This window comes from Linepithema humile, chromosome 2 (genome assembly GCF_040581485.1).
Source record: "Linepithema humile isolate Giens D197 chromosome 2, Lhum_UNIL_v1.0, whole genome shotgun sequence".
NCBI classification, from domain to species: Eukaryota; Metazoa; Arthropoda; class Insecta; order Hymenoptera; family Formicidae; genus Linepithema; species Linepithema humile.
In genome coordinates, this window is record NC_090129.1 from 22020318 (window position 1) to 22042195 (window position 21878).

Genomic DNA, 21878 nt, shown 5'->3' on the forward strand with positions numbered 1-21878 from the left:
AATAGACACAAGTTTGGAAAAGAGTAGAATTGATACTGTATCACTATATAACACCGTGTTAAAATTGTTCATTTTATTCAAAATATATTTCTTCAGTCGCACGAAAAATAAAAATTAATTCCGTTCTTTTTTAACATACTGTGCAATTTTAAATCATAAGAGGTGCGCATATATACATTTCTTATCGAATCTGGACATGTCTGTAATATCCATTGAGCTCTATAACGTATTGGAGTGAGCCTTGCAGAACTCAATGGTAATATCTCGATAAAAGACATTTGGCATTGTAGTTATGAGAAATCGTCAACAGGCGCTTTATAACATCCACGAAATTGCAATATTTCTATATTTCCTGTAATCGATGGTTGTAGTGTTTCTAGTATTTGAACATATTCGAAGCAATTCGAAGGTTGCTAAAGTTGATTGCCTGATTTTAGCGAGAGGTTAAACTGTATGTTTTGCTGGAAGTTGCAAACAATCAGTTAGTTATATACTGTTTGGAGCAACTTGTCGTATTTTATATAGCACTCCTTGAGCAACTATGGCGTATGTATTCTTTATAAAATTTTTATGATATCAAAGTAATTATGATATAGAATATATCAGGAAACATACATATGATTGAAACCATATGTTCTATCAGTTTGATATTTTCTATCCAATACAGAGTACAGTGCAAATTGACATAAGATGTAATATGTTGCAGGTCTAAAGTTACTTTCAGAATAACTCTCACCTCCGATCCCAATTTGCCATACAAAGTGTAAGTGAATGTTCCAGATAAGTTGTGTCTTAATCACTTACAATAATAACATGCAAGAGGCCTATTCTGAATTTTTTAAAACTATTGATGTGTTTTTTACACTTCTGCAAAGTCCAACCATTAGTGAACAAATGACTGTAGAAAATGTTACACGAGCTTTTAATTGCGCTCATTTCATCGAAGTTGCTATTGAGAAAATCCAAACTAAAGATCAAAAATGGAGAGATTCTTTTGAGAAATATTTAAATAGGAAATCAAAACGAAAATTATTTCCACTAAACATTACATGTTCTGACTTGGAAAAAGCTTGTGATAAATTATTAGAATGTTACTTGAAAGATAGTTACATTTCTACCGAAGTTGTTGATGAATATTTAAAATTGTACACTCAAAAATTTGATTGTGACAGATTAAATGCTTGCTTGAAGCAAGTGCTAAGCAAATCTATCGCAACAAATATGATTATAGAATCCCTAAAAATATTAGGAGTACCATTGTCTTATATGGAAGACCAGGCATTAATTATGTCATGGCAAATGGCAATAGCTAATGGAGATCAAAGTGAAGTAGCTGAATGTGTAAATAGAATGTTAAATGATGGTCATGTTTCAAGACTGATACACTTAACAATTGAATCACACGATGATGTAATTAAGAAACTAGTTATACAAACCTTCACTTTAAAGTTAATTGCTTACGATTCTGAAATATGCATAGCTTTTACAAATACTGAAAAAAAATTACTTTTAAAATTACTTCAAGCCGATATCGATTTTTGCATAAATTTTATTGATGCAATATTCTACTTTAGCCGAAATATGTATTTGATAGATGGAAAGTGGTGTTCAGATGTTAAATTTGAATATGAACATTTATGTAAGATAATTACAATTTTATTAAATAGTCCTTGTACAATTCGGCAACGCGTATACGATAGAATATTGGCTGTTATAGATTGCTCTCAACCGAACAGTAAGATATGGAAAGATATAATTCCTTGGATTAAAAACAGTGATAGTGAAAACAATATTAAAAACGATAATGATACTAAAAATGACACTAAAAACGATAAGGATACTGAAAACGATCATGATATGAATAATTATGATTATGAGCATGATATAACTTGGATTTCCTCCCAAGATTTGATATGATTTATAGCAACATTACTTATGTTTTATACTATTTTATGTAATTTTTGTAAAACAGAAAATAAATTGTTTTTATTACAAGTATATCTGTCTTCTTAACAGAATAATTACCAATCCTGTATCAATAGATATATAAAACAGTGTGAAAAATACATTTATAGCAGAATATTTCTCTTTGCTATAACTTTACTTTGTTATAACATTTTATCGGCATTTTGTGACGTAAGAAATGTATTTATTGTTTTATTAATTTCAGGCTTAGTGTACCAGAAAATACTCCATTTACTGCTGTATTGAAATTCGCTGCTGAGGAATTTAGAGTGCCACCAGCTACATCAGCTATAATTACAGATGATGGCATAGGAATTAATCCTCAACAAACTGCAGGTATAAATCTCTTTTCTAACATATTGCTAAGTTTCTATTTTAAATATATAATGGCTAACTTTTGCTTCCAGGGACTGTATTTCTTAAACATGGCGCAGAACTCAGGCTGATCCCCAGAGATCGCGTTGGATATACTAGATGATTCTACAACATATTGAATTTATTATGATCATGATTTTGCATAACGTAAACGATAAAAGAGAATTATTACTGGCAAAATATTATAAAAGTGCATAGATTTCGCGATTATAAAGATTACATTTATTCACAATAAAAACATTCCACGTGCTTTTTGAACTAATCGATGTCCCTGATCGTTGTGAAATCTATGACTCAAATATATTAAAAAATTTTTTAAATTTTGTATTATATATACTTTTACACATATGTCATATTATATTTATATATGTCAATTATATTTATTAAATGGAAAGTGTTTTGGGAGTGGATATCAGAATTAGACACGTGATTAGAATTTTTGATAAAAAGTTTTTATAGCTGAAATACATGAACGGTATAAGATTAATATAAAGATACGTCATTATATGATAAAATTATTTAGAGAGCAATATCATTTATAAAGCACAAGATCAAGTGGCGAGAAACGTTCAGAGTCTTGTACTTCTTTCATTATGGATCTCCATCTCGAATCTTGTGCTGTAAAAGATTGCGGCTTTGCTACTCTGGTCATAAATGGATAGAATTTGCTTCAAAACTGCAAAATGGTTACAAATCTGAATTGTAATTATGTGCGATATATAACACATTACACAAATGGATTGAATAAAAAAGTTACATTAAAATATACAACATTGTTGTATCTCTTCTTTCATTCTACGATACAAAGATCAATAGTACGGATGACATAAGTGACGGCAACAAATTTTAGTGAAAGTTTTATCTTATTCTTTATCGTCGAGATACTTATAGAAATTCTGTTAATACTTTCGAATGCTTTGGAATATCTTATAGGTCTAAAATGTGCAAGATACAAAAAATACTATTACTAATAAATTTTTGGCACTATGTTGATCTTCAAGTATACTCATATGCCGATATAAGTGAAGAAATCAAACATCGGTATTAAATTTCTTATAAAGGAAAGTCACGTTGGCATTTTTTTTTTTTTTCCACTAACTATAAAGACTGTTTTTGGAGGACATAGTACCATTATTGTATAAGACTAACAATACATATGAAAGAGAGAAATTATTCTGAACATTTATATGAAGTAACTACCAGTTGTATAATCGTGGTATTCGGTATTCTGACGAGAAGAGTATAAAAAAGATCAGTCATTTTCTCTGAGTTAATGTCGTTCGAATCTTGCAGAGTGCTCAACGTACATTGATTGAGACGTAACATACTTTGCCGTACAATTAAATTATTTGCTTACAATTTATTATTTCTTACGCGTCGTATTTATTATCTTGTATAATGTCTTTTATATGTGCGTTATAAGGGTACGAAATATTGTAAAAAAACATTTGCTTCACATGTTTCTGCGACAAGATCATCACTTGCTCTATTATCACACTTATACGATGATAGATTATATTATGACATACATTGAGACCATTATTGACACTGACATGGCATTATCGAGACAAAAAGTGGCACTAAGGAATGTTGATTTTATATTTAAAGACCTAAATAGTATTGATTTAATACAGTTTTTTTTGTTAGCGCACAGAGTGGATGTTTGCATCTGTCGCTTTACAAATGGCACATATTATAAAATTTTTTTTATCTACGTAAAAAATTATTCAGTCTACTACACTCTTGATTTATAGCGAATAATCAAATACTCGTCAATAATTGTCTCTGACACAATTGATATCGTTCACACTTGATATTGCAAAGCGTAATGAATATATTAGCATATTTTTGCTCTAAGAATTATTCATCCACTGAACTTCCAAACTGATATTCATAAATAGATAGATAAAACTATTGTCAAATTGTATTATGTGTTTCTCAATTCTCTTGACAATAATTATAAGCATATCCTATATCTAATATAATCTCTACATTAGTAATAATACTATAGATTTGTAGCTAGAAATATATGAGAAATCAGCAGTTAAAGAAAAATTTGAGACTAGAGCTATAATCACGCATTTGGTTTTATAAGAACAGTGTTATATCAACACTGGACTATATCAAATATTGCATTGATCACATCGCCAGGGTATAAATCTCTTGTGACATTTACTTTTGTTTCTCCATTTACTTTAAATTAATGTGATTTAACAAGGCCTGAATTCTTATTTCTATGCGTTGAAAAGTGCGTTTACAAAATCTTAAGCTAGGTTTACGAAAAAATGAGTATTGTTATAAATTGATATAAAACACTGTACTTATCGCCTGCCTTCTCCAAAAGAAAATCGTTGGAAGTATATCTCTCTGATATAACTGCTTCTCGCTCTGTACACAGTAACACTGCGATGTTCTTGCCTTCGATATATAATTCTAACTTACGAATAATTTACGGCTCCAACAACTACTTAATTTTTTCGATTTATCGATTTTGCGTTTATCCACAGGTCTTCCATTTTTACTCGTCCTAAAATAATAATATTCTGTTATTAACCAAAAATAATAAAGTCTTGCAAATATATTTTACATAAATTTTCTTCCGATTTCAAAAATTATTGCTCCTTGCTGCTATTTTTGAAACATAAACTTTAGTTAAAAAACATTTTTTCACACAAAAATAAATTTAATAGTTGTACACACATAATATACATAGCTACTAAGAAACATAGTTACAGAGAATTTAACTACTAACAATAAATAATTAGCTCCTTAAAAAACCAAACTGTGTCACAGCAAATGAGATACCTACCCATTCGTGTTCCTCGACACCTTCCATGTGATCTTGTTCCAAGGAACACTGGATGACATCTCCCACAAATTGGCTCATAGTTTTCTGGATCTGATTCATACATCACACAATACACTCAAATAATATCACAATGATAGAAGCAAGAATGCTTCGCAGTAGCAATTTTGCAGGTCACAAAGAAATTTTTCCAAGATAGCAAATAGTATACAAAGCAATTTTGAATATTTTTCGGGTGCATCACATTTTTTCGTGACATTAAAGAATAATCAGTCACATTTTACAATATTGCAAGTCATTTGAAAACTACACATCAAATGTGAAAGCCTACATGCATTTCTTCAATCATAATCTTACTCCCCCAATGAAATCTGCTTCACTGCTAGGCGGTATTTTGGAATAAGTAATTTTTACGCCAATATCCATGTATAAATGACACATGCAAAATGTATGAAACCTTGCTATCTTACCTCATCTTGTTTTGCTTTAACGTCCGGATTCCACCCTAGTCTGAAGGGTTGTGCAGACATACCGAAAGGCATTGGTGACGGTTTATTTGCAACTTGAGGGGTAGTAACTACACTTTGCGATTGATTCTCAGTTACTGTAAAAATAAAAATTCATATGTATTAGACAATCGTATTCTTTCTATCTTAACAACATTGTATAGTATCTTTTACTTACAGTTATCCATGCCAGGTGGCTTGAGACTTATTCTAGACGGTTGTTTATTGCCACCGTTAAACCATTCTGTCGCGGATAAAGTCGGTTTCCAGATAACTTTAGTTGGAGGAAAGAGATCGTCTTGGAATAATTCGCTCTAATTGAAACAAATAAATGTGTGTATTACAGTTTTTATATGTTAATGATTTCACGCTATGTCTATTATTTAGTATATACCTTTATGCGCGGCACGGTAAAGCTTAAAGGTTCTATTGTGTTATTTGTTAGCCTCAAAGCAGAAGCAAATTCTACACTGGCCACGTCGCATTTATTTTTTGGGAGGAATGACAAGCCCTGATGCAAACTACTGCACCTGTGATGGCTCAGTGGACAACAATGTGGAGCTTCCTCTGTTACTTCAAATACATATATTGTAGAATCACCCTAAAAATTATATAAAATAAAATGATTGTAAATGTCACATGTGATTGAAACACTTGATAGTAAAAAAAAATCTTACACGTCCAGTTAGGAAAAGCGTGGAGCTATCTTCATCGTAATATGGCATTAGTATGGCAGGCGAAACGTCCAATCCAACAGTGTTCAAAGGCGTATTCAGATTATCCACTTTAAATACGTAAATTTGTCTCTCAGAAACTCTGAAATGTATAGATTTCACATAGTAAATATTCTATTCTCAATTCTTTTCTTTTTGTACGAACAAAAGATGCAATTCTTTATTGCGCTTACTTGTCAAAGCCCATTACAACCAGATATTTGCCTTCGAGTGCCCATACAACTCTCGCCCCTCTCGTGCCCACAGGACCTTTTCCTTCTTTCACAGGGACATCACTAGATCGAGGCTTGTAAATCCGTAATTTGCAATCTTTGCATGTGCTGGCAAGAAACTGACCGCACGGTGACCACGCTAAACTAAATATTTGATCCGTATGACCAATCAGTGTGATTTTCGCAGTTGCCGTATCGGTAGATGATAAGAGTGATAGGTCCCAAATTTTAACGGTCATATCGTACGAAGCAGATGCGAGGACATTCGACGCCAGCGGATGAAACTTAATCAGATATATCTTGTCAGTGTGAGCTTCTATGATATGCTTCGGCTCGTTCGTCGGTTCAGCCAAACCAGATTCCGGTATTTCCCACAACCGAATTATTCCGTCATCACAAGCTAATGCAAACAAACAACTTTTTAAAAAATATCTTTCAAATTTATGAAATAAATATATTTTAATTTCCAACTTCTACACTTTACCAACTGCTAATCGCTGATTGTCGAATGGATCCCATTGGAAGTCCATTACAGTCGCGCCGTGGACCAACGCTGGCATAACTCCATCCGGTAATCTTCCGGTCTTTTTTAATTCCAATACCGCTATCTTTCCGCCTGGGCCACTCAACGGCACAGCTACTCGATCAGGATTAGCTGCAAATTTACAAAATTAAAATGCTTGTCAGACTGAAAAATTCCTTGCTACATAAGATATACATTCTTATTCTAAGAAAAATAATTTTACCATGAAAACCATCGCACTCGCCAGATATTTGACGACTGATATTACGTATATTCTCGATATGCGTAGATTTGTGTCCTGGAGTGCCTTTCAAATGCCGAAACTTGGATACTTTTCCTGTGGACGCAGAATTAAAAAGAATTAAAGGGTGCATAAACAAAACAATTTTGTAGATATGTATTGAAAGTCTTACCAAAAACTGTCGATGTTCTTTTAGAAACTGGCGTTGCAACGGGCTCCGGCTTTTCCAACTTGGGATCCATGCTCTGCTGCCGTAACATAGGAATGCTCTTTTTCGTTTCATCCTCTTTAATCACCTCACTCTTCGCCTTGAAGGAATCTCTTCGTCTCAGCATGGTCGGCGAGCCCATCGCCTTCTCCGCCAAATTTCCATCGGTGACAGACACAGATCGACTCTCATAAAGACGCCGTCTTTCGGCGATTGAGTTTCTGTTCGAACCGCGTTCAAAGTTTCCAATGTCCTCGTTCTCGGGCGATTCGTCTTTCACTTTCGTTTCGAATACTTTCCGTCTTTCCGCAGTGCTCGGTGTCTTCGGCTTGTATCCAGAGTCGCTCGAATTAGCATCCTCCTCTATAGAACTGGAATCACTTTTGCCGTTTTCCGCGTCCTTGACACGCTCATTAGGCGCATAAGTCGGTGACTTGTCCGCTTCTGTATTATTTAACTCTACAGCATTATTAACGTCGTTCTGATAACCATTGGTGTTGTTGTCATTATTCGGCGCGACTGGTACAGAAAAGACTTTGTCGAACGAAAATTCCTGACTGCTGGATTTTGCCTGGAATGGTTTGGGTCCAAGTCGAGGCTAAAAAAGAAGAAAAATGTCTCATTCGACTCTCCATTTTGTAAAAATTCTTATAAAAAATTCTCATAAAGAAATGATTGTTAGTAATGGTATGCCAGTGATGACGTAAGTGCGATATAAGATAAGACTAGCCGCACGCAAAAGTAGTCACGCATTGTGTCCTAGAAATCAGATATTCTTTATATAACATAAGCCTATTCTTTTCTAAGCTGATTACAACCTTATATCCGCCGATCGCGTTAGGATTCACCGATGTAACTACTGATCCGGGATTCGGCGATGTGCGAGGGCGTGCCACTGGTTTCGGTTCCTCCTCGGAGATGCTGTTTGTTCTTGATGCTCTTGGTAAAGGTTTCGGCGGAACGGCTTGTCCCCCATTTTGTATTTTAGTCTTATCTTCTTCTGTCTCGGGTTTTTTCACATCTTCGATCTTCTCGGTATCGTTTTCTACATTGTTGTCATTCTCGTTCGCGTTGCTCTGAGCTTTCGGCGCGGAGAAACCTTTCGGCGTTGTAATGACCAAGGAGGATTTCGGTTGCCGAGAATTCACTTGTTCCACTTTAATATCGCGCTGATTGTCTTTGAGCGCCGTTAAGTTCCCTTTGTGTACCTAGAGGTACGGTAAATTCCTTAATGACCGCAAACCGCAGACAAACCAAGCTACACTGTCCGATTTTGCACTTTTGAAATGCATTTCTGCATTCGGCGCAATAATTTAGCGACAACAGCAATTTAGCTACATTCTTACATTTTTACACACATACGTATGCACATGACTCGCACTTTTTGTACAAAATGAACAAAAATGTATAGAAAACGTAAATAAGCCTCAATAACTAAAATCTAAAATTTCACAACTAAATTTCTTGAAAGCAAATTTGCAGAAAGAAAAGTCTACTTTATGACTATATACAAATGTTTTCACACTTTGTACTCTTACTTACGCTGTAGAATAAGCTACAACATCAATTGCCACTTATATTACACGTGCCAGGAATAATAGTTTGAATGGTGCTAATGTATAAACTATAAAACATATATTGGATATCTGAAACGTGAAAAAAAATATACAGAGAAAATATAGAGAAAGAAATAAAATAGCGCAAAATATATATAATGAGTAATAATTAATGAATATAACGTCCTGCAAAAGTTTGAATATAGAGAGATATTTCAGTATACTTCAAATTATATTCTACTGGCAATTATTTATATACTTGCAATACATGTAATATTATATCAGTGACTACTAAAATTTATAGTATTTTATATAATTGGACAAAATACATATTGCAAGCACTTGTTACATAAAATTATATTAGCAAGCTTATATGCTTAGGAAGCAATAAATTCATAATGTAACACCTCTACAATTGTGATAACTGTTACATATAAAATAAAAATTATACTATCAAAAATCGAGTCATTTTTATATTGCAGTTTTAGTGTATAATAACAATCTATTTAAAAATCGATTGCATATAAGCACCATATAAAATAAATATACAATAGACATATCACAAACCAATATTTAGCTTCAAAGTTCAATTGTTTTAAGGCAAATGATATGGCAACGTTAAAAAAAAATTGTGATGATGAAAAGCATGCATGTGATTGATGATTTAAATTTAAAGTAATCATATAACTGATATTTATACAAATGTAATCAAATGAATCTTTTTGATACTTAAAAAACTATATATTTCAAATACCACATTAAAATCGATATCAGAAAACATCCACAGCATTTATTAAAATGTTCACTCACAGTAATCGGTTCCTCGCCTTTGTTTCTTTTAGCAGGATCCAGCGATATCTTTGGTACAGGCGCATTATGACCTTTAATCCATGCTGCTGCATTATTTTGAGCAATGTAACCAGCTGTCTCTGGATAAATGTCCGCATGAAAATCTCTGTATGTCTAAAATTAAATATTTATTTAAAAAAAAATGTAATATGCGTTATGTGTGTGACAATTCGTAGACAGTATTTGATGTAGCTTACTTTTCGTGGAACTTGATACATGATTGGAATCACCATATTGGAAGTAAGTTGCAATAATCTGTTGACTTCAGCCTGCATTACGTTTAACGCTCGTTTAGGAACCAGGCAAACACCTTTGGTTTGTTCACCGCTATGACGAATTCCTTCTACTAAATGAGGATCTTTATCTGTGACTTCCATGTATATGATAGTAGTGTCTCCTTTTCCAGCGAGGAAAAGCATATTCGTATCAGAATCAAATAGAGGCATCAAGATGCTACAAAATACATTAGATATACAAATAATAATCTAATAATGTTAATTAGTTTAAAATAATACTTGGCACACTGTGCAGCAGAATAATTAAATTCAAGAAATTTATAATTACCCAGTGCTACAATCTAGTTCCAATGTTTTTACTGGATCATTTAAATGCCTCAAGTCTCTGATATAAACTTGACGAAGTCTTGCCGCGTCAAATCCTGTGGTAAGTATTCTATCGTTATTTAGCCAAACTATTCTGGAATCTTTGATACTTTGATGACTGGAGCATGAGTTAACAATACACGTAGATACGCGTGGATCTATGATCCTGACTTGTTTGTCTTTGCAGGATGTTGCTAAAACGGAACCATCTTGCTTCCAACTTACAGATTGTATTACCTCTGTATGATCTGCACTGTTAGCTGCAATCACGGCACAAAGTTTATGAATGACAGTAGCAAACAATAAGATAACGTGTTCATGAAGTTTCAAAATATTTACAGAATAGCTCCTGTTGGGAGAGAACATCCCAAAGTGACAAATTGGTGAATGACACAGTGGTCAGAAGATGTTCAGCAGAAGGATGCCAGCATACTGATTCCACTCTTCGTTGACGATGTGAAAATGTGCATTCAGGATTGCACAAAGATTCTTCTAAACCACTTTCTGGGATATGCCATAACTTTACCTAATTTTAATGTAAATTTTTTATATAATTAATATATTTAATATATTTTTCATTATATATTATTTATAATACAAGAACATAATATGTGCATTTTATCATTAATATATATTTTATTCATTTTTAAACCTTAGAATCTTATATCATATCATTTGATAGATTTAGAACTTTACTGCAATACATTAAAGTTATTATATTAACATACTTATATTTTAGAATTCTAGTCTATTTCTTTCTTTAATATATAAGATTTTAATACATTGTAGTAAAGTTCTAGGCCTACCAAATGATTATCAAGTATGCCTTCCTTAAGAGTGGACATAAAAAACAAAGTTTCAAGTTACTTACAAGACAATCCTGAGACCCAGTTGCAAGCAAGCCATCGTGAAATGGAGAAAAATCCATATCTGTCACAGTGTCTGCATGTGCATGAAGAAGTGGCATTGTCTTACTCTTTCTACCACAGTCTTCCAGTGGTAATACTGCTAAACTGGAACCTTCAAGAAAAATTTTAGTATAAAAACTTAAGGATAAATAAAAATTAATAGAATAAATCCATTGTAAATGCTGATATATACCATTATGGTCAACATTGAATGCCATAAATGCGGCAGATGCTGTTATATTATTCCCATAAGTTTGATATGATCCCACAGAAATATCTCGAATACAAGCCTCTGGTTTGGGAACAATCGGTGCAGCATTTTTGTATTTAGACGCTTTAAAACGCCAAGCCATTTTGATGCTGCTAACTCAATTTAGATTTCCGTTTAAATCATGTAATCTAAAGAAAGTTAAAGTTATTAAGTTATACATTAAAATACATAACAATAGATTTTAGGACACATTGGATATAATTGAGTATTATATTCTCTGCCTTTACACTTGTAACGGTATAAAATAATAAAAATTAAGATAAAGCACTTGATAAGCATATGTATAAAATGTTGTATTTTTCAGACACATACAAGGCACAATTCTGGCAAAACAAAAGCGAGCGTTTCTGAAAACTTTTACTCTCGCAATTGTATTTTTTAATTAAAATTTTGCGTAGGATGCAATCACTTAAACACAGATGCAAATAAATCGCTGGGCGTTGCTCCCGACTCGGATAATGGCAGAGAGAAATCAACGCCAGCCTTTCGAGATCGCGTAAACGGCGTCGGTGATGTACGAGCAACGCTGACGCGGTCATTCGGCGCCGCCGAGCAAAGCCGTGCGTGACTAATAATTTGGGGGTGAGAACCACCCTACCCTCCGTTCGATGTGGGGCTGTAGATCGCTGCTTGGCGTTGCCGCAATGACGCTGTCAGAGTAACGTGGAATCGCGATAGTATGCGACAGCAGCGGGGATACTCACGATTCGCAAATCGAGGTGCATTCACGTATGCTTTTGCTCCAGACTTTGGAAACGTAGCGGCGATAAAATGCAACGAAAAGACAGCAAATCAAGCGTCCCTGCTGTACGTCGCTGTTCTACCAAGCTCTACGGTTGACAGCCGGAAACAGGACATACATACTGTGTAGGAGAATCCCCTTCCACCTTCTTCTGAGGCGCCGCGCTTTATCCCTTCTCCGTGATAACATTGGCCACGTCAACGGTTGCGCAACTGTTGAATAATTTGCTTACTATGGAAAGCTGTTTTCTAACACTGTAAAATTTTCCTATGAGCAAAAGAATGTTTTCTCTTATCAAATTATATTTTTCTGAGAACTAGTTTATCGAGAGCATTTAACTTATACAAAAAGTGAAAAAAAAAAATATAATTGATAAAATTATAGACAAAACTCCTAATGTATGTATGAGAATACATATGACTTATCGTTAACTTATACTATTTGCTCGTTTTGTTGAAATTATTTTTGGTAATATAAAGTTCTATATTATTTATTTGGCATTTAATATATATATTTTGATATTGATATACCTTTGAAAATAAAATCGCTGAATAAAATCCATGAAATTAAAGAAATAATGTACACTTAAAAAGATTTACAATTCTGTGGCAATAAATTCATGCCTAATAAAATTGATATTATTCCTTTAGAAGAGCTAGCTGTAGTAGAGGCATCACTTTTAACGAAGATAAATCTGCTAATACAGCCTGAAAATAAGAATATATAAATATATAAAAATATATACAATTGTGTGTGCATACATTTCATATATTCGTCTTATACCTCTACATTTTGTTGAGTATTAACTTGCAGTAAATTTTCTTTCCGAAAACTCAATATTGTCACTGCCAATAAGGGAATAATTTCCAAAGAGTCATATCCCAGAATTAGATCCCAAAGGTATAATAATTGTTCAGGTGGTAAATGACCACTAAAACCCCTCATGAGCCATTTGAAAACTATTCTTATGCTGATAAAAATGCATACATATTAAATTCAATGGATTATGTAAATTAAATATAACAGAAAAATGAAGTAAACTCACGGTTGAATGTGTATATTTTTAAAATGAGCCCACAGTTGCGGTTCATGGCATTGTAACAATCGTTCAAAGAGTAAACAAAGAGCAACTATACCCTGTTCATGACTTGATACAGTGTGCAAACGAAACCAGTATCTCAGATAGAATGCACGAAAAGTATAATACATTGCACAGGGATCGTCATATAAATAACAAAATGGTGTGGCTGGAATAAATTATTAATCTCAATTAATAAATAATTAAATTAAAAGATTATATCATACTTTCTTATTTTCTTACCATACATTGTGAATCCATGAAATGGAATAACGCCACTCGGTGGAAAAACTAAGGTATTTTCTAATGTTGCTGGTTTGCCTTGCAAAACCGCATGAATTACTTGACCACCAGCACTTCTGTCGGTCGTGACTGGTGCAAGTATTTCGGAATCTCTTGAAAAGCATAACATTGTCTTATACAAGATATCTTCAAACACAAAATACTGATCGTCATTTCTTGCTGTTAACTGTACATCCTAGTAATATCAACATATATAATTTCTCTTTATTTTACTTAAGAGGATAATGCAACTTCTTTGAGAAATATAAATTACCATTATTATCAATTTGTCCACTACAATATCATATTGCAAAACCAAATTTTTCAATTCTTCATAATATTCTACATCCTGAAAAGAAAGAATTATCTATGTTCATGATTAGAGATGATATACATCAATGATTCATAATACATATCAACTTCTTGCAAATTAATCATACATTATCTTTGATAACAGATCCGAGAACGAGTGACCAAAGACGACCACGTAACGCTCGAGGAGATCCCTTTTTAAGGAATTCTTGAGCAATTGGAGCATGATTTGAGTTTAATACTTTTTCGCCAATGTATGTTCGCTCGACTTCTAAATTTGGAAAATTTTCTATAGCTGGCATATCAGGATTTACTCCAAGTAATGGCACACCCTGTGCCAATTCCAAATACATACGTCTCTGTACAAAGAATGGTATGTTCTATATATAACTACATAAATTGTAAATTATAAAAACAATTCTAAAATTCGTACCAATTGTGCAAGTGTTTTTACACTAATTTGTATGTGACTAAAATCCCAATTCAGTTCATCTCTGCAATGTTTTTTTAAAAACTTTATACATATACTTTTATTTAAATATAGATTAATTTCTGTGCAAATCTACACACAATTGCTTTTTAAAGGAAGGATCACGTATTGAGAACAGCACATCCAGGAAGTCCTTTGGTGCATACAATGGCCGATACTGTGATAAATCTGAAAATTATATTTGATTTTGAATATCACTGATACCCTCTACAAATAATTTCCAAAAGAATCTACATTCTATCTTCAAATTCAAAATAAAACTTACCGATGTCGTAAGTACTTAATTCATTCCATTTTTCAGCTAATTCTTCTCTATCAGAAGTAGGTCTTATTCGAGCCAGTGGAATGTTTAGTTCATTGCATGTAGAGTTCAATGATTTTTGTATACGTCGTTCCCATTGAATTTGAGTCTTTTTCAAGTAACTCAAATCTGTTATCTGAATATGCGGAACTGATCGCGAATGCAGTGAGCTCTGCAAAGAGATACATTTAGCAGAATTTCAAAAATGCAATCAATTACTCACCCTTGATCGTGCCCAATGAAATACAGTGTTTCTGATTTCCGTTTCCAGGCCATTATTTTTCAATGCTGTGACCAATGAGTTTTTGAAATCATCTTTATCCACAACGGGCGATGCGACGAGTCTCTGCAAAAAAATAGACAATTCTGAAATAACATTTTGTTTGATGGGTATTTAACAGCAAGTTTTAGCACACACCTGTATTTCGTTATAAAGCGCTTTATAATTCGACATGTTCTGTATATCATCGGTAAGCTTTCGCGCTGTTTTGTCGAGCGATGCATTTTCCGCGATGTCCTCGTCCATTCTCGCAAAATCCTGTCTTGTAAATTCTCTCGTGAATGCATTTGAAGAAAATTAAAAAGATGCGCCATTTATAAACAGCTGTTTCTGAGGCAACGCAGTGCAATAACGCCAGATTTGAGACGCAAGCAGCAGGCAGCATGAGGGAGGGAATACCGCACATATGCGCAAATCACGTATATACATGTGAGCTCCGCGCTTCGGCTACTCCGGACACTAGAAAGGAGCAGACATACTATTTCTGTCTCCTTTCTTGGCGGCCATTTTAACTGGGATTTCATGAAATTGTTAACAGGAGCACATGATGATATAGGAGCTTTACTCGGAATGTATTGATGGTAAGTGTACCAACTGCACTAGTCGGTACACTTACCATCATGTACAGTCGTTATGTTGTTTTAGCTAATCAATAGGTGGCACTGCTCCGAGTAAAGCTCCTGTATCATCATGTGGTCCTGGTAACAATTTCGTAAAATCTTAATTAAAATGGCCGCCAAGAAAGGAGATAGAAATAGTATGTCTGCTCTTTTCTAGTTTGCGCATCTGGCCATTCCAGCACGTAATCTGATTTTTTCTACGTGATTATTTTCGCTTCTAGGCTACTTTTGACAGTGTAAGGATGGTCGTAAAATACTTAAATAATGAAAACATCTCTTTTAAAATTTTTGGAAAGTTTGTTATTGTAAAATTCGAAATGCCAATCGTTAAAGAAATTAAAAAACGACGTCTTGTTTAGGACGTTTTTAGGACGTCCTAAAAATGTCCTTTTTTTTAGAACGTCCTAAAAATGTCTTATTTAAGACGTCCTAATATATGTATGTACAATATAATGTATCATGATATTAAATACAATCTGAAATAAAAATTATTCACATTTGTATACTTTTACTAAACTCAATCTTGCTAATTGATTATCGCGGACTGTGGCCGATCTACATGAAAACGGATGTGAAACGCTTGATAATATACGGCATGCTTCGTTTAATCTTGTCGCTCTCGTACGATAGAACAGATTGCAATCTGTTCATATTGACAACGTGTGTGATGTTTTATTAAACGTGGAGAAAAAGCAAAGTTAACTGTAACTGCGTAAACGAGCATGTTCTTGTTTCGAGAGCCCCCTCTTTTTTTTCTTTCTCTCTCTTTCTCAATGTACTACTCTGTCACAATCAGCATTTGTCTTCTAGCAGGTTAATACGGCGATTCGACGTTTCGTAGCGCGGCTTTAAATGCAATTTTTTATCAGATAGCTATACCTCAGGCTTTTCTAAGGCTAACAGCGCTTTTGTGAAAAATGGCGTTGCAATAGCCCTGATATTGTTTTGAAACGAAAATTATCATTGACGATCATCGAAACCGCGAACAAACATTATGGATATTTCGAGTATGCTTGAGGTTCAAGTTAAAGAGGAAACAGATGTTAAAGAGAACGGTAAATTTTTGGCTGTGAGGCAGTGTTACTCTTGATTTCACCTGGACACCGCTTAGTATTCTAACCTTTACTTACATATGCCATGATTTTTCAGTGACACCAGTGAGAGACCAGACTTCTACAAGCACAAGCATGGCCAATCTACCGATTTCTCAGGAGGAAAGCAATTTCTACAAACACATGTTCGGCAATGGTCAGCTCTCTAAACAAGAATCTGCATGCCTTCACTTGTAACGAGTAGTTCATAGCTTATAGTTTAGTTTCACTTTCTATTTGTTTCCTAAATTTTGAGTTTGTTATGAAAGATATGCATTATGAAGCAAGCAAGATATGCATTATGAAGCATTATGTAGAGAAATATAGAGATTGATATTTCTGCAAATTGTAAAAATTGTATATGTTAATGTAAATATTTGACTTTTTCAGATATTGCAACTGTAAGATTTCGTAGACTCCATTGTACGGCTTGCGATACACACATTGGTTCTGCTCCGGCTCATGCTTATAACATGTTTAAACATCCTGTACTTTACACATTGTTGTGCTCTAATTGTTATGAATTTTATGGAGATGGTAACTTTGAACAAGGTAATATAATAATTTGATTTTTTTTTATGTAATATGTATATTTATTGCACAGGGCACATTTTTATGATTGTATTTATTGAATTCTTAGGTGATGATGCCACAGATATGTTCTGTAGATGGTGTGCAAACGGTGGAAATTTATATTGCTGCTCATATTGCAGCAATACATTTTGTTATAGATGTATAAGAAGAAATTTTACAGCTTTGGTAAGAAAAAAAATTGAAGCTGATGAAAGATGGAAATGTTTTGTATGCAATCCTAATGACTTGTATACCATGAGAGCTGTATGTTGGGCTTTACTTCAACATGTGCAAACAGTGACAAGGTATCATTGCCATAACAATTTAATATTAGAAGCATTAATTTTTATTAAATTATGTTACTTAAAAAAAAAAACACCATTACTGAAATATACTATAACTATTGGAATGTTTCCTCACATATAAATTTGCAATGCTTTTTTTATCAATTTATCTCTTTTTTCGTTTTAAACACTTTGATAATTTGTGTTTTTGATGATGTAATCTACAAGAGTGTCTATAAAAAAAATGAGATAAAAAAACGTTGTCCACTTTGTGGATCTTAAAAAAGTGTTTCAATGTGTAGTATATAGTTCATTGTACGCTGTATAAACCAAGACACCTATAAATATTTATATTAAATTTGTATATTTTAGGATACTCAAGAACGATAAGAAAATGACTCCCGAAGAGATCGAGGAAAAGATGAATTTAGACGAGTCTACGTGTTGCCCGCGCAGAAGTAAGCGCAAGCGGCGAAGACTCGATTCTAATTCTGAGGAGGAGGACGAGACATATACACCTAAAGTCAATGGGATACCGGTAATGTACACGAAACGGAAAATCAAGAAAATCAAACCGATCACGTATACAAGTCAGATCACTAATCCAAACGGCAACGTTACCAAACAATTACAGACCTATTCCAATCAGCCTATTCCTATCAGGCCACGTCCAATTGCGCTATTGAGCGGCCAATCTTTTAATCAGACTGAACCACTGCAAACTGTGATCAATCAAAAGGAACGAACCAACTCGTCGGACAATATCATGGTTTCGTCAACAAATATGATGAACTCGAGTGCATCATTATCGTCGAGATATAATGCTGGTGTATTACAAAAACAAACACCTTCATTTCGCACGACTTTTATGAACGCCATAGCATCTAATGCTTATATGCAACCATCTACTGCAATGAACACAACACATCAGATCATCCTTCCGGCACAGACATCAGTACCGCTTCAACCACAATCACAATCACAACTACAATCACAGCCGGTCTCGTATCAATCATCACAGCCGATCTCGTATCAATCGTCGCAGTCGTTGCAGTCTCCGCTGAATACAATGGTATCGATACCCAATTCGATGAGCCAGTATAAATCTCGAATTCTCCTTCCAAAGCAAAAAGAATCCAATCTCACGCTGATTCCCAATATAATTGAGCTGGACAGCGACTCTGACGATGAGCTAAAAGTTGTTGAGCAACCAAATGTTTCAACAGCCAATAAAAATGACAACGTGGATACTTCTTCTAACAAGGTAGTACCTGTCGCTCTCGCGTGGGACGATGACATTAGAGAAGAACAACCCTTAAGGATAATGCATGCAACCCAAAAGGAAACGAGCGTCGGGTCTTTCAAAGAGACAATGCTACCGCACAGTCGAGAACTCGATAAACTTTTCAGTGATGTGAAAGAAAAAGTGTGTAGTTTCTATGACTTAAACGACGCGATTCAAGACATTGAATTGGCGGCGGAACAGAAAATGAAACAGTACTACCATAATATGTGCAACACGGTTCTTCAGTTAGCGCATATTAACGATAGAGTAGTGCGCGAATACAACGACTGGATGAGGTCTCGGAAGACGGAAACGGACATGCCATCTTCAACTGACGTGAACGCTTTGACGTCTCGAGAAAACATAGACATTTCTTTAGACATGACTTGCGTCAATGATTCTGATAACGAATCAGAGTGCGAGATAAATCAGATAAAGGAGCCGTCGGACATTGTTAAAAGTAGTAATATTGTTAAAAACTTGTTATTTTATAAAAAGGACGTTGTGCATCGTGGCGTTGGTAACGATAGTGTACAGTTTATGGATAAAACGACTCAGATGTACGATGTCTCGAGGAACTATGACAAATGTATTTCTCATTGTGTGTTGACGAAAGCGGATCAGCGTTCGAAGGCAGACGACACTGTTTTGGAACCAGTGGCACCTGATAAGAATTTTGGCAAGTATGAAGAACAGTTTATCTTTTACTTGCAGCACATTGAGGATCATGGCATCGAAACGGAAGATATGAAAGGTTTGGACAACTCGGTTGAAATATCGCTTCAAGAACAGATAGAAACAAATTCACCGCAATTGTTCGAAAATATCGCTTCTGCTAATCAGTCAACAACCTATGAACAAGAAATAAATTTAAGGAATGGAGCAGCTGAGGATGACAAAATTGACACACCAGTAAACATAGACGATAAAGACAAAGAAATTGTTGATAATTCGGATTTTGATATTAGAATAAAAGACATAAATATACTTAATGACATATTACAAGAAACAGAATCGCAAAAAATATGCAGTCATACGACGGACGCAGATGCAGATGCATTGGTAATATCAAATGATGATGCTATGAGTTCAAGTAAAAATATTAACGACGCGGTAAATATGGAAACAACTGCTTCGGTAGGAAGTGAAGAGGATTGTACTATTATTGATGATTAATGAGAGGTATCCTAAGATATAATTAAAATATTCTCGCTATTCTTTCAGTTACAATCTAATCGTAAAAACGTGTTTAGAATTTGTATATTTTTTTTACGTTTTGATGTATAAACATGATTTAAACTGTATAAAAGTTGGGTAATTTATTTTTATATTATAATAAAATTTGTAAATGAATTTAAAAAAAGCTTATTTCCAAAAAATAACAAAGTGTGTTTTACATTTTCTTCGATATTTCTAGATGTTTAATGATATTATTAGATCACAACTTTGCCATAAATTGAGTTTGACAAATATAAATTCAGTTTGATATATTTTAGGAAATAAGCTCTCTAAATCTCATATCTAAATTAATGATAAACAAAATTTTCCTTAGATTGCACAATCAATCACTTAATGGCATATGTTCTATTACAATCTTCGAAGTTTTCTATATCTAGAAAGTTTATAATAACAATTGAGAATGAGAAGAGAGAAATAGAGAGAGAGAGAGAGAGAGAGAGAGAGAGAGAGAGAAAATAATGATAATAAATTTTTATTTCTGTCTTACTTTGTAATATTTTTTTTTATCGAGCACATAAAGGAAAAACAAAAACACATAATCATTACATAATGTAAAAGTGTAATTTTTATTACAACGTGTCTCTTGATTTATGATTCTTAATTCATTTACAGCACATTCGTCTAATATGATGTTGCTATTTATTTTCGTTAATAAACGAAGAGTGAGTAATTTAATTTACTAAACTTAAAAAAATGTTCCAATATCAAAATGTTGAAATTATAATAAAAGAGCTAAAAATTAAACATGATTCAGTGCCACAATATACATCTTACATATTCACTTTTTAATACATTTACATTTAATTCGTCAATGAAAAGGCAGCTTTATTTTCTAGATTTGTACATATTTAGCACAATTTTTTTTTTTTTTTTGAGTTAAATGATTAATTTGTTTTCTTCGAAGATATTGCATACAAAAGATGTACGACACACACAGAAGACAAATAACTATTGTTTTATTACTTCATACATTAGCGAAATTTAAAGTGATCGTCCAATAATTTTATTTAGAAAGAAAAACATACATTTTTTTCAATTATTGAATAACGAAAATTGGAGGTTATTTTAATTTTGATATTTTTTTAATTTATGATTTACTGTAAGATAATACAATATTAATTGCAGAAACATGTATATAAGAGCGTGACGAATGCTCTGTGTAAAAGACTTATGATTTATGTTTTCATGGCGTATTACCATGTATTCTGTGCATATGTGTATGTAATGGATAACAGATTGACGCATTTGTATAAATATACATATATGCTATATTATGTTGTATTATATTCCTAGGTACTTGCGTATTTTATAGCAAGCATTATGATATGTATTATAGAGTTGTGTGCGTATATTTGCGTGCAAATCTTATGAGAACGAATGTATGAAATATGAATAAATTGTTTTATATAATATATGTTAGATTATTTTAGATTTAATATAGTTTTATAAAACCTAATAATTAGGCCATTAAGCACTTCTGTGGCCTGTAAATCGTTCAATTCTGTTTAACTTCTGTTCAGTTACGTCTGAATAAAATTAATATGA

General features: G+C 33.5%; 5 protein-coding genes across 8 annotated transcripts; 3 read left to right on the top strand and 2 right to left on the bottom strand.

Moving 5' to 3' along the window:
* Positions 1–229: 229 nt before the first annotated feature.
* Ufm1 (Ubiquitin-fold modifier 1) lies at positions 230–3111 on the top strand. Its single transcript, XM_012364508.2, has 4 exons — positions 230–546; positions 707–763; positions 2171–2301; positions 2373–3111. Exons 1-4 carry the CDS (start codon positions 542–544, stop codon positions 2441–2443), a joined length of 264 nt encoding a protein of 87 aa, XP_012219931.1. The 5' UTR covers positions 230–541; the 3' UTR covers positions 2444–3111.
* On the top strand, positions 770–1998 carry LOC105670786 (uncharacterized). The gene has a single exon (XM_067350798.1). It carries the CDS (start codon positions 772–774, stop codon positions 1915–1917), a length of 1146 nt encoding a protein of 381 aa, XP_067206899.1. The 5' UTR covers positions 770–771; the 3' UTR covers positions 1918–1998.
* Positions 2771–12635, bottom strand: pod1 (coronin pod1). 2 transcript variants are annotated; one of them, XM_012364501.2, is made up of 18 exons: positions 12461–12635; positions 11679–11884; positions 11449–11597; positions 10917–11103; positions 10540–10837; positions 10173–10428; positions 9937–10089; positions 8389–8778; positions 7535–8168; positions 7345–7458; positions 7083–7253; positions 6560–6998; positions 6330–6468; positions 6047–6253; positions 5831–5966; positions 5617–5750; positions 5150–5239; positions 2771–4867 (listed from the first exon to the last, which is right to left on the bottom strand). In XM_012364501.2, exons 2-18 carry the CDS (start codon positions 11836–11838, stop codon positions 4859–4861), a joined length of 3666 nt encoding a protein of 1221 aa, XP_012219924.2. In that variant the 5' UTR covers positions 11839–11884; positions 12461–12635; the 3' UTR covers positions 2771–4858. The 2 variants fall into 2 exon arrangements, with proteins under 2 accessions (XP_012219924.2, XP_012219925.1); XM_012364502.2 differs by lacking the exon at positions 8389–8778 and having other exon boundaries at positions 12461–12634.
* A 337-nt stretch (positions 12636–12972) lies between these two features.
* LOC136998237 (TBC1 domain family member 19) lies at positions 12973–15782 on the bottom strand. Of its 2 annotated transcripts, none has more exons than XM_067350762.1 (11): positions 15380–15782; positions 15185–15307; positions 14926–15133; positions 14741–14828; positions 14604–14664; positions 14299–14529; positions 14133–14225; positions 13820–14054; positions 13544–13745; positions 13282–13468; positions 12973–13205 (listed from the first exon to the last, which is right to left on the bottom strand). In XM_067350762.1, exons 1-11 carry the CDS (start codon positions 15485–15487, stop codon positions 13137–13139), a joined length of 1605 nt encoding a protein of 534 aa, XP_067206863.1. In that variant the 5' UTR covers positions 15488–15782; the 3' UTR covers positions 12973–13136. The 2 variants fall into 2 exon arrangements, with proteins under 2 accessions (XP_067206863.1, XP_067206864.1); XM_067350763.1 differs by having other exon boundaries at positions 14133–14207; positions 15380–15780.
* A 617-nt stretch (positions 15783–16399) lies between these two features.
* Positions 16400–21745, top strand: LOC105670823 (ADD domain-containing protein 1). Of its 2 annotated transcripts, XM_012364542.2 has the most exons (5): positions 16400–16916; positions 17011–17109; positions 17343–17504; positions 17593–17830; positions 18182–21745. In XM_012364542.2, exons 1-5 carry the CDS (start codon positions 16856–16858, stop codon positions 20268–20270), a joined length of 2649 nt encoding a protein of 882 aa, XP_012219965.1. In that variant the 5' UTR covers positions 16400–16855; the 3' UTR covers positions 20271–21745. The 2 variants fall into 2 exon arrangements, with proteins under 2 accessions (XP_012219965.1, XP_012219966.1); XM_012364543.2 differs by lacking the exon at positions 16400–16916 and having other exon boundaries at positions 17030–17170.
* The last annotated feature ends 133 nt before the right edge of the window (positions 21746–21878 follow it).

Excerpts from the sequence above, each read along its gene's own strand:
- pod1 (XM_012364501.2), bottom strand. The coding sequence starts at position 11,838 with ATGGCTTGGCGTTTTAAAGCGTCTAAATACAAAAATGCTGCACCGATT. Across the intron at positions 6,469-6,559 it reads GTTGTAATGGGCTTTGACAA|AGTTTCTGAGAGACAAATTT; the intron begins GTAAGCGCAATA and ends TATACATTTCAG. Across the intron at positions 5,967-6,046 it reads TTACCGTGCCGCGCATAAAG|AGCGAATTATTCCAAGACGA; the intron begins GTATATACTAAA and ends TGTTTCAATTAG.
- LOC136998237 (XM_067350762.1), bottom strand. The coding sequence starts at position 15,487 with ATGGACGAGGACATCGCGGAAAATGCATCGCTCGACAAAACAGCGCGA. Across the intron at positions 14,829-14,925 it reads ATTAAGTACTTACGACATCG|ATTTATCACAGTATCGGCCA; the intron begins GTAAGTTTTATT and ends TATAATTTTCAG. Across the intron at positions 14,055-14,132 it reads TGGACAAATTGATAATAATG|GATGTACAGTTAACAGCAAG; the intron begins GTAATTTATATT and ends TGATATTACTAG.
- LOC105670823 (XM_012364542.2), top strand. The coding sequence starts at position 16,856 with ATGGATATTTCGAGTATGCTTGAGGTTCAAGTTAAAGAGGAAACAGAT. Across the intron at positions 16,917-17,010 it reads AACAGATGTTAAAGAGAACG|TGACACCAGTGAGAGACCAG; the intron begins GTAAATTTTTGG and ends ATGATTTTTCAG. Across the intron at positions 17,110-17,342 it reads CAAACACATGTTCGGCAATG|ATATTGCAACTGTAAGATTT; the intron begins GTCAGCTCTCTA and ends TGACTTTTTCAG.
- LOC105670786 (XM_067350798.1), top strand. The coding sequence starts at position 772 with ATGTTCCAGATAAGTTGTGTCTTAATCACTTACAATAATAACATGCAA.
- Ufm1 (XM_012364508.2), top strand. Across the intron at positions 764-2,170 it reads CCCAATTTGCCATACAAAGT|GCTTAGTGTACCAGAAAATA; the intron begins GTAAGTGAATGT and ends TATTAATTTCAG. Across the intron at positions 2,302-2,372 it reads TAATCCTCAACAAACTGCAG|GGACTGTATTTCTTAAACAT; the intron begins GTATAAATCTCT and ends TTTTGCTTCCAG.